This window comes from Coturnix japonica, chromosome 8 (assembly GCF_054131305.1).
Source record: "Coturnix japonica strain WE chromosome 8, WE-NBRP24, whole genome shotgun sequence".
In the NCBI taxonomy this organism is placed as follows: Eukaryota; Metazoa; Chordata; class Aves; order Galliformes; family Phasianidae; genus Coturnix; species Coturnix japonica.
In genome coordinates, this window is record NC_140670.1 from 30,344,680 (window position 1) to 30,356,750 (window position 12,071).

The 12,071-nt window shown below is 44.7% G+C and overlaps 1 protein-coding gene across 2 annotated transcripts in view; it reads left to right on the top strand.

Annotated features, from left to right (window-relative positions):
• The first annotated feature begins 2,387 nt into the window (after window positions 1-2,387).
• LHPP (phospholysine phosphohistidine inorganic pyrophosphate phosphatase) overlaps window positions 2,388-12,071 on the top strand; it is a 55,373-nt gene continuing 45,689 nt past the window's right edge. For both annotated transcript variants that reach the window (XM_015867526.2, XM_085554843.1), the window contains exons 1-3: window positions 2,388-2,520; window positions 10,291-10,478; window positions 11,029-11,182. In XM_015867526.2, coding sequence (XP_015723012.2) covers window positions 2,402-2,520; window positions 10,291-10,478; window positions 11,029-11,182 — 461 coding nt within the window. In that variant the 5' untranslated portion in view covers window positions 2,388-2,401. The remainder of the gene's footprint in view (window positions 2,521-10,290; window positions 10,479-11,028; window positions 11,183-12,071) is intronic.

Below are 12,071 nucleotides of genomic sequence, written 5' to 3' on the forward strand. Positions count from 1 at the left end.
GTATCTTCTCGTTTTCGGTAGGTTTAGGGTCAGCTCAAGGGCTGGGTGGTTCAAGGGCTGGCTCTGACTCCTGGAGTTCAGCCCCGGTGTGCGCATCAGCCCCGTTTCACAGCTGGAGAAACTAAGGTACATCCTGCTGGATGCCTGCCCCACCGAGCAGCTCCTGACTGAGCCCTGTCATCTGGGATGGAAGTGCCCCATCACCTCTTATCCTTATAGCAAGGATAAGGATATCCTTATAGCAAGGATAAGACGAGCAGCAGCAGGTCAGATCTCTCCACCCTGCTCCACTCCCATGACCTTTATTTAAAACTTTCTAGCAACTCAGTGCTGTACTTATGCAGCTTTTGAGGAGGGTGCTGTCCCTTCCCCTTAGCAGTTCTGCATGTTGTTGGTGCTGCACATCAGGGTGAGGTGTAGACAAAGACTTTGTGCAGCAGGAAAGGGAGTGATTCCACTCTCTGTCTGTCTGTGGGAATCCAACTAGGCAAAAATACAGCGCTGCTCAATGGTAACAGGTGCTGCAGAATAGGAATAAAGAAGATAGAGTTGGGATTTCCTTTTGTTATTGCAAAGGCATGGATCTTAAGATTATAAGGAGCTGGAAGACGAGATAAAGAAGTGCAGGGAGACATGATTACAAGTTATTTCTTTAGTCAGTTTTGTGGTGGCGGCACCTGAGAGTCTGTTTGACGCTGGGCTCATGTATGGGATACCACACACATTCAGAAGAGAAGTTATCTGTGTCCTGGGCAGTTCATGCACTGAAGCTGTAGACCAACGAAGCTTAGTGTCATGGATGCATCCTGCATGAAAATGACCCTGGGGGGGAGCTGAAAAGTACTGCAGGGCGCTGCTCAGTGTTTCTCATGTATTGAAGTGATAAAGTTGCTTGAGGTACAAAAGGAGAGGGGAAAGTTTCCAATTTCTGGACAGTGGACTTTAAAAGTGAGGTCAAATAATGGAAGTGAGTATGAAATGTTCTTGCATATCCATTAAGTATGTATTTGAACAAGATTCTTTTTGTTTGCCACTATACCAGTTGCAATGTACCTGGAAGAAACGTAGATACCTGGCACATGGCTCACTTTATTCTAAGGATGCCTATCAGCCTTTGCAGCACTGGAGATGCTTCCTTTTTTGGAAGGAAAAATTGATCTGATCTATGGCGAGAGTATAAATATTTCTGAGTTATTGCAACTGCAGGAGCTTAGAAGGTAAACTGTAGTGCTGGGATTAATTTGTGGGCTAGCAGACATCTTCAAATATCATCAGGTTAGCACGTGCATGGCGACTGACCTACAAACAGACATGCCCATGGAAGGCACACACAAACAGCACGCGTTCATGGATTGGTTTTAGCAGTCTGTTTGAAGTTGGTTTGCTTTCCAGCTCAAGCATTAAAATTCAGCCTGAGTGCTGTCTTTAAATTGCTTTGATGCTGGGTGGGTTTCAACCCTGACCTGTCCTGACGGCAGTGATGGCTGTAACAAGCTGCAGATCAATATTCATAGCGGGTGTCCTGGGCTGATAACACTATCCAAGACAATGTTCGCTATCAGCGTAGACAGCTGAGATATTGCGCCATTAGTGATGTTGTTTTAAATAACCTGATCCATTTCTGGGTCTATTTAGTGAATTTCACAGTTTAGATATTATCTTTAAGGAGAAGCCAAGGCTGTTCCAGACGTGGTGATGCAAATCAATGCTGCCAAGGCTCCTCTGCTTTCCTTAAAACAAAGTGGGCTGTGATTCCAGCGCAGCTTGTGATGCAGTCTGTGAGCCACAACGTGCTATCGATAATATTAGCAATATGGCAGCATTTGGACTATACTGAGGGAGAAACTGGATCTATCTGTACCACTGCTGATAAAATCTTATCTGTGACTGCAAAAGAGGGGGGACCAGTTCAGTTTTTTCACATGATGAGGCAATTATTTTTCTTGGAGCATGTGTGAGGAGTTGCCACAAGGCGGTGTTTGGCTGATGGGGTGTTTGAGGCAGGTAAGGCCATGCAGCCATCCCCATATCAGAGGGTCCCTGCAAACCAGGCCCTGTTTGCATGGATGTTTGGAGACCTCTGGGGAGCTTGTGGCCTGCAGAGTGACCAGGGAACCTTCAGCATTGCACCCAACCTATTGGGTTCTGTGTCTCTGTGCTGTGTGTGAGGAGCAACTGCATGACGGGGAGTGGGTCAGCAGGCAGACCCATAGCAAAGCCGACATGGTGACACACATCCTGCCATTGTGGGACACCCGGAGCTGACAGAAGCAGCGTGACTCAGAGAGAACCACACACATCCCTGCTACTTTTAGCAGCCATCCCCCGCTCCCTTCGCACCGCCTCGCTGCTCACAGACTCCATTTCCCGACAGCCCCCGGGGCAGCGAGGCGGTGCTGACATGGCGGCCTGGGCACGGGCGGTGCGGGGGCTGTTGCTGGACATCAGCGGGGTGCTGTACGACAGCGGTGGGGAGGGTGGCGGGGTGCCCATCCCCGGCTCAGCCGAGGCGGTGCGGAGGTACGTGAGGCCCTGCCAGCCCGGCTCTCAGCTCTATGGGGTGGGGGGAATGGGGGCTTGTAGGTGCTGCAGGCCTGTGGGTCACGGTGAGGTGAATGTTGGGGGTGCCCTTTGCATTCAGCGATGCAGGTAATGCAAAGGGATTAAGCAGTGCTGGGCAGGTAGTGGCCTCATTCTGCTAATTAACTTGGTGTGTCACTTGTGTGTCCTGCACGCAGTGGGACCCACGGGGCAAGTGTGGCACTGGGCTCTATTTATTCCGAGGTAAATATTGACTTTCTGTACACAAAGGTTGCAGTGTGTTCTCTTGCTTTTCTGTGGTTGGGAAGCAGATCTGGGATTCAGAATAGACCCTAGGAGGAAAAGATTACAGTAAAATAAAAGCTTTAATTTCTCCTTAGGTATAGAGCTGCCTGTTTGCTGAGTGTAGAGGCAGATGCTGCTGGGTGCGACCTCTGCCAGGATTAAAGTTCCCTGGCTTCTCTTCTCATCTCACCCAAATCCTCCTGATGACATTATTTCCCTGCTGATGCTGTAGCTGACAGTCAGTCCGTCCATGCAGGAGCAGCTCCTGCTCTCCATCTTCCAGTATAAGACATCCTATCACCTTCCTGCAACAGCACTCTGTCACATCTCCTTGACTGGCATTTTCTGATTACTTTGCCTGGGCTCCCAGATGCTCTGGCAATTCCCTTCTGCGGGAGGAAGATTCATAGAATCATTGAATCACTAAGGTTGGAAAAAGCCACTAAGATCCCCATGTCCAACCCCATCCCATCTCACCGTGCTCACTGCCCATGTCCCTCAATGCCATGTCCCTATGATTCTGGAATACCTCCAGGGATGGTGACCCCAGTACTCCTTGGGCAGCTGTTCCAGGGCCTCGCAGCCCTTTCAAAGAAGAAATTTTCCTAACATCCAACCTGCATCTCCCCTCATGCAACTTGAGTCCATTACCTCTCATCCTGGTGCCTGCAGGAGATGGTCAGAGCCGAGTGTTCTGCTCAGACAGAGGAAGGGCACACATGCCTGCCAACAGAGCCACAGATTAATTCTGCTTTATTTTCTGTATCATCTGTAGCCTCCTTTATCTTGTGGAGAAGCTGCTTGATTCCTTCTGCCAGCATTTTTTTTTGCATGGCTGTGACAAAATGATTTTGTTCTCCTGTTGCCCCTTGGGTAAATTGGGGGTTTTATTCCTTTGTTTCTTTGGACTGTAAGTGCTTCAGGGGCTTCTCTCTTATGCTGAGAGTTTGTGCAGGGTAGCCCTGATCGTAGCTGAGGCATTCAGGCATGGCCATAGTAAACATAAATAACAACAACCATATAATTACTGTCTGCAAGGAGATCGTTCCCTTATAAACCAGGACATATTAATAATATCTGCGTCACAGTTCCCCAGATGTTTTTGACATCTTGTTTGTTTCTCCTCGGTTTTTAAACTTTATTTTCCATCAGGTTGCAGGCTGTTATTTAATAACTCTGTCACTGCATTTGCTGAAACCTCCCATATGGAGGCAACATACACTGCGATTTAACTTAAGGCAATGCCAGAAATGCTCTGCTGAAACAACAGGAAAGCTGTGGCCTTGGGCTAAATACAAGATATTAATGGCTTTCTCTTGAAATGCTGGAAGTATCTGGGCCCCTGTCACTTGTTAGGAGTTTCCACATCTCAGCAGCTAATTCGACCTGATGCAGAGGGGGCTTCAGGGCATCTTTGAGGAGGGCTTAGAGATGCTGGGAGAGCTGAGTTGGGCAGGGTATGGTGAGAAGGATTAGGGCTCAGGATGGGGACAGTGTGGTGCCTCTGTGTGAAGCACTTTGCCCAGCTGCCCTGCATGGCGGCACCCAGCTCCAAGCACCACTTTTGTTTCTTAAGGAGCTGCTAGGAACAGGGAGGCAAGTTTGGATATACCTGGTCTGCTAGATGTGTCAACAAGTGGTTCTGACTATGGCAGCTGGGGACAACACAAATCACCATTGAAAGGCATCAGGAAGCAAAAAGAAAAAGCACATTTTGTTCAGGTCATTCAATGTAAGTGGGTAAGAACGATTGTTTTCAGTAAAGTCAAGTAGCCTTATTTATCTGCCTATTAGGTTGGTAATTGTTCTAGCTCACACCACTTAAAATCCTTATTCACTCATTATCCTATTAGGAGCTGATCATTAATGTTAGTGTCTGCGTCACTGTACGGCTGGGTGGTTTCATGGAGATGGATGAAAGCTAAAAGTGGCTCTTTTCTAATGAATTCATTTTTGTATCGATTAAGAAGCCATAAATGCAGATAGTTAGGAACTTCATCACTAATTCTCTCTGACACAATCTTTTGCATAGAGATGTGTCTAAAATTTCTCGGTGCATGTGTATAACTTAAAAGCCCACCGTGGTCCTCAAACACCATTCTGATGATTCATAGTGGATATGAGCTCTCACAAAGCGGTGGCTGACCTGTTGTCTTCCTGCATCGTCTCCCACACCATTACAGCAATTAACTTCATGTCTGCTTTACGTTTATGATGGCTGCAGGGGGTCGGTTTTCTCATTTGTTTTTGGTTTTAGCTTTCAGTACAGTCAAGTAGTGCTGAGGTGAAGCTGGATCCTTCTGATGCTTGGACAAACCATGGCAGACAGACACCTGTGTGGCAAGGGGCATTGGCACCACGGTTTTAACCCATAACTCAGGGTGCCAAAACACACAGTAACCCACTCATTTAGGTGGGGATATTGGAGATGTATGTGACTAGACAATCCAAAAATGTCTTGTTTCAAAGGGCCAAATTATCTTAACTTTTAACCCTGATTGCTTAGTTTGCTGTGACATGCATCTGTTGTAACTGAGTCGTAATGGAGTTGAATGAAACACACTTCTTTGGGGTGTGTGCAGATAGCTGGCAGACACTGGCTGCCATTTGGGACAGATGAGAAAGCCATCAGTGACTTAAAGCCTTCTGTTGGAGCCAGCCTTAACAGCACCTCTGTACTGTGCTCTTATTGTCTTAATTGATTTACATAGCATTGACATGAGGTGAGCTATTCCCTTTTTCTCTTCCAAATAATAGGGAGTTGGTCCCTTATAAGACAGAAGGTGGTTAAACACCCATAAAAGATGCCCAAGCTGAGCTCTGCTATTTGCATTTACAGCTGTGTGCTGATAGTATGGCCATTAGCATATCCATATGAAAAGCACACAGTAGTTGGACCTTTACAACATCCTGTTGTTTGGCCTGTATAGTGCATCTGTGAGTGGGGCCTTCTACAGAGGCCCTGAAAAGAGCAGCGGAAATCTGGGGAGAGGGGAGGCTGTGGAGCAGCTGGGCAGTCATGTTAAAGTCAGCTACCTGGGGAGTGGGACAAGGAGAGGATTGTGAGCAGAACAAGTGGAAGGGGAACTGTAAAGCAATTCGGCATGTGGGTATTGGGGTGGGATGGTGGTGGGTTTACAAAGAGCCAGCTGAAAGCGTGGGTAGGGCAGGGAGCAAGAAATCTTTGTTGCAACAGATGATAAGCAAAGCAAAGTTTCTTGGTTTGCTACATCTTGAGGGCATGGGATAGCAAAGAGGTCCTAGAAAGGACCTTTAGGGTCTTGAGCTATTTACCATCCATCAGCACAATTATGGGACATACTCATATTTACCAGTGAAGAATAAAATGTAGTACCATGATACCCACTAACAGTACTTGCTCTTCTACTATCTAAATACTGATTAATCCTGAAATGGATTAGCAGCCGTCTGCCTCATTTAGTACCTTAGAACTTGAGACTTGTCTCAGCTTAATGCTGCTGGGTAACTTTTTTTCCCATCTTTCATGTTGAGTGAACTTGATCTGAAACCTTAAGAACCAAACTAGATCCTTTGCATATCCTCAGCCATGCCGCCATCATTAATTATCACCATTAGGCTCAGGGGCCTTCATTCAAATTACACATAGTCTTTGCAGGCGATGCCCTGGCAGGAGTAGCTCTTAGCTGTGCTGCTGCTATAGAGTACAGTGAATGGAGCAGAAGTCAGCTGAGAGGTTCTGCAGGTGCCTAAAGATGCTCAACTGAGTTTTGCTTGCTTTGAGGAAGCTTGTATCTGCATTTGTGTCCTTAGCAGTTCATCACTTCCATATTGAAGTCACACAAGGCTTGCTGAAATGCAGCTTTGCTATGAAATCGTGTGGCACCTTCTAAAGCAGAGTGCAAGGCATGGGACAGTGAATTATTTATTGATAAAGTAGGCTAAATGAAGCGTTTTGGCAATTGACTTACTTAAAACAGAATCCATTAATTACAAACAAGTGCTGTTTGTATACAAACTAAGAATGACTAATAACTAAGAATTACTAAGTAATTCTAATTACTAAGTAACTAAGAATTACTAATAACTTAGTAAGAACTAAGAATGGCAGTGACTAAGGTAGCTTGATTTTGATTGGACTTGATGTGTTCAGTAATTCTGGTATCTAACCATATTTGGTGCATCAGAGGAAAGCAGCCCGTGTGGGAAATACAGGACTAGACAGGCCTTGTGTTCTTATGGGAACCCAGTATCTCTACTTCTTTAAAAACTAAGGGATTTAGATACTGATCTAAAGGTGTTGGTAGGCTTTCAAGTTGACATTGAACATCAACTAAACAATTTAAGTTCTTGCTGTCAAAGCATTTCCAAGTGGTGTTTCCAGAGTCCTTATTCGATAATGGGGCCATTTTGAATTTCACCATTGTCCACATTGCAAGACCAGGCCCAAGACTGTCATTAATTAGTGTGACCTGAGCTGGCTCTTCATGATGTAACTGGCTAATTATTGTGGCTAGAAAAGAATATTTGCCTTCTTTGTACAGCAGTGTGTGATTTTCTAGGTGAATTATGGGGAGCAGAGAAACAAATGCACTTCCCTCTGATGGTGGCCACTCTTCATTGCTTCAAAAGGCAGTGCACGAGCCATGCAGTGTGTATATATAATATGGCCCTACAGGGGTTTCCTTTTGAATTATTTCAACTCTTTCGTTAGCAAAACCTTTCACTGGACCAAAGGGTGGTCAGAGGTGGAGAGGCCGAAGTTTAGCCTTCACTATGCCCTCAGTTTCTTTTGCTGTTTGTGGGACAGCGCAAATTGAAGGAGTGATGGCTTTCAGTCTGGATTCTCAGGCCATTTCTCTTCCTGCCGGTGTCACAGCCTCTTCATTGTCTAAAAGAACAGCTTTTGTGTTTTATATGCCCAAGGGCTGCCCATAAAGGTTGGCAAGGGCAGCTGGTTAAGTCTGCACAAGGTCAGTCAGGATGTCTAATAATTGTCCTAACACTTTACCTGTTATGGAACAATAATGAGAGTTTTTTCATTATTTTCGGGTGAGTGAACCTGGCAGATGCTGACAGCCAGCAGATGTGTAAAGTTCGAGGTGATTTGTAAGGGACTGGCTCATCTGACGCACAGTAATTGCATTGTGGGACATTGTCACTCAGCGTCCTGTCCTGCTCTGGCAGGATGAGGTAAAGGTCAGTTCAAAGAGCTGGTACAGCAGGAGGGACAGTGCAGGGCTGGAATTCAAACCTCATTTTCCTATTTCCCATGTGCTCATCCTCACGATGTGCTTGGTGCTGAGTTCTAGATTTAGGGATTGCTTGGGTGACTGAATGGTTGTTTGGGGACCAAGTGGTGAAGCATAGGAAGATGTCTTCCTTCCCACCTGTTGATGTTTTAGTTCTGTACTCATCTGTCCAAGTATTCTTTGATTCTAAGTATGATTTGTGGCTTGGAAGTTCTGTTAGCACTCGTGACACCCTGAGAAGCCAGTTCTTTGAGCATGCAGGTAAACTGAAGGTCCCCTGTTCCTGCTCTGGGACTGGGGCCCGTTTTTCTCTCCTTGTAAGCATCGAATCCATTGCTCTTTATCTTACAAAGCATCACATCACAAATTTTGTTCTTCCTCTTCTTCCATTATCCCCACACTTGGCAATGCTAGAAGGCGCAGTAACATGCTCTGCTTCTGGTTCTTAACGTGTGAGCATTAGCTGCTGCATCAGCTCAGAAACCCAGGGTTTCCTCTGAAACTCAGCAGTAGAGCCTTACAAAACCATCACGGTCTGCATGCTGAGCACTGAAGGGCCAGCCCTGATCACACAGTTACCAGTGGGTGTGATTGTATCACACAGGGATTTGGCAGAGAGCTCACAGAGGGATTTTTTTAGGGACACCAGCTTGGGAAGAACAGGTGAGCTTTCACTGAATAAGTTTGTATGTAGCTGTAACTCTTCATTGTAGATTCAAGTGGTTTTGTTGCATTTTCTTTTGTTTAGCATTCCAGGATGCTTTTGAGAGCTATCTTATTCAACAAATGTCTGTTTCCAGGCAATCATGAATCACGTCCTTTTATTTTTTACCTTTAGAATATATACATATATAGTCTTTAACGACAGCACGCTCTATTAAAAGTTTATGCATCCAAATTACATTGCTTTGCTTTTTAACTACAGCTGAAACCGTGTTTCGAATAACAGATGTGGAACGCTGTCATCTCGCTGTCACACCGATTGTTCATTGTTCTGAGAAGGTCACATCATAATTCATTAACAATAATTATTCCCTGGGTACACCCTGCACTTCTTCACTCAATTGCTTCATTAACTTGCGAGCAAATCTCACATTCACTGCTCCAATCAATGAAGATATATTTATAATGTACAAGTGGATGCTATTAGTTACAATATATTAACTGCCTAATTTCAAATAGAAAAGCTATCTTTATGAAGGGCAATTAAACACTAAGTGTAATTGATAATTCACATACCTATGATTAGGAAAGACAAATAATAAGAAAGAAATGAATCACCTGTGTTATCGAGGAAGACGTTGGCATGCAGCTTTAATGAGCAGAAGGGGCTCTCTGGGTCAGGACTGGGTTTCTAAGAATCCTTAGATGGAGAGTTTTATATCAGATGTGTTGTCTCTGGGTTTGGTGTTTGCACCAACCTGTCGGGATCTTCTCACTTAGTAAAAGGACCCACGTTGCAGGGGATTTCCTGATAGAAAAGCCATCTTTCTTCCTAACATATAACACAAGAATAGAAAGCTACAATAATAGTTCAGTAACAATTTAATAAACCTAATCTCAGACTTACCTCGGTATGTAAACCTATATGAGCCCAGTGCCAGGTCTCAACGATAGTTATGTACATATTCTTGCTATAACTAACACAATTTAGACCTTTTAGTACATTGCTATAGCAGATGACCAGTGAGTGGAAAGGTGTAAATCCAAGTTAAAATGCTAATTGTGCTATTGCACCAGCTCATGGCTGTGCAGTTTGTATGTAGGTACATCCCAGGACTGCTTTAATGACACAGAACTGGATTTGGAGGTTTTTGATACATGGAGGGAATCTGAAAATGGCAGGCTGGGGTATCCGGAGTACCATCTCCATCATCAGTGCTGCCACCATGGTGATGTTAGCTCTGCTCCAGATGCCAGTCACATGTTATGCTGGGGCTCTGCATATGTAGGGCCCTAAGGTCTAGTATCTGATATGGAGGTTGGTGGCCCTGCCTGAATCACGGTGTTGGAGCTTCACGATCCTTGAGGCCCCTTCCAACCCAAGCCATTCTATGATTCTAATTCTGTGTATTGTAGGGGTGCCTACATGGTCATGGTAAAGGATGCTGCTCCTGTTGTCATCCCTGCATTTTTTATTGTAATTATCCATGTTTTATGTGGATTAGCAAAGCTGAATCTACCAGCTCCTTTTCTGTGTCCAATTAACCCTTCTGCTACTTTTTCTCAACAGAATCAAGGCGTCCGGCCTAAAGCTGCGGTTCTGCACTAACGAAACACAAGCGACCCGAGAGAAATTTGTGAAGAAGCTGCAGGGTTTGGGCTTTGACATCTCTGTGGATGAAGTCACTGCCCCAGCACCAGCAGCCTGCCGCCTTCTGAAGGAGCGTGGGCTGAGGCCACATCTGCTGGTGCACGATGGTGGGACACCAATGGGATTTGGTGGGGACAACCCAGGGGAATGTGGGCATTTGTGATCAAGCAGTGAAGTCCCTTAGCTTGAGAACTGAGAACTTGAACTGTAACAGTATGGTTTGAGTGTGATCTCCATCAGTAGTGCAGTGAAGGTAGGCTGATAGAGTGACTTGGCAAAACAACAGCCAAATAGGCTTCCCTTTTGCAGGGATGTCTTTTAGGAGCAGTAAATAATAGCGTGGGAGGTAAAGTGCAAACTTCTCTGCAAACAGATTATCCCCAGGTCTATGTGTACTGAGCCACTTAGAAGTGGGTGGCAGGAGCTCAGGCAACAGTGAGAAATAGTTTATTTTTCTCCTCCTTGTGCTGAATAGCAGGATTTAGCCAGGAATAAAAGGAGGCTGAAGAACAGACTTGCATTTATTTATTTGATTCAGACTTGTATTTATTTTTTTTTAATGTGTTGAGTAATGAATGAAACACAAATCTACAAGAAAACCACCAGTTCAGGTAGGAGATGAAATGGTAAGGAATGTGTGGATTTCTTTTTCTTCAGATCTTGTCCCTGAATTTGCTGACATTGATAAAACAAACCCAAACTGTGTGGCTATCGGAGATGCAGCCGAAAATTTCTCCTATGCAAACCTGAATGAAGCTTTCAGAGTTCTGATTGGATTGGAGAAGCCTGTTTTGATCTCCCTTGGAAAAGGGTGAGTTGAGCACTGCTTGTTTTTCCCTCTTATCTTCCTAATCTTTAATTTCACCCAATGCCTTTCTACTTAGTGGAAGCCAGATACTGGCATAGGCTTTCACACTGCCAACTTCCAAGTGGTTCATTGATGTGTCTAAATGGAGAGACTGACCTGTTGAGGTATCTGTCGATGAGAGATCCTCAGTGAATCACTAAGGATCATAATTCAGTCACTAAACTTGGCCTCCTGTCTTGAGTCACTTTTTATTGTATCCTTTCCAGAGACACAAGGAGAAACCGAAGTGAGAAGGTAAAGGGTAATATGGATGCAGCACTCAATGGGATAAGACCCATCTTTTGAATTTCAGTTGTTGCTGGTCCTTTTTCTGCAAGGCCCAGACTCCACCAAAACTGTAGTGCAGCTGGGGGCTATCTGTGTGGTTATTTTTATCTGTATGGACTTAAAAAAGAATATGCATGTTTAGTTTGAGGAAACCACAGAGACTTTCTTTCAGAGGTTCAATAGACCATAATGAGCGTGAAAGCCCTTCTGAGTTTGTGGGTTATTGATCCAGAAGGTAGATGTTATCAGTTAAATCCATTGTGTTGCCAATCCTTTCACTCTCATGTTCTGATCCTATAAACCAGGGAAATAAAGTCCATAGTTATTTCTGTTGGAAGGATAAGGAAAAGCCATTATAAGCCAACAGCACAATGGGTAACATATGTAAAGTAACCAGGCTTTGTGTCATAAGTTCTCAGACCCGATGAATGGAGATTATAAACTGGATGAATTGCTTAACAGTTTATAGCTAAGACGCACCATCGATGCCAAGAGTCATGCGGAAAGAAAACCCAACAAACCACAAGTCAGCTTTGTTGTTCATGTGCAGAGTCAGTGTTATTAG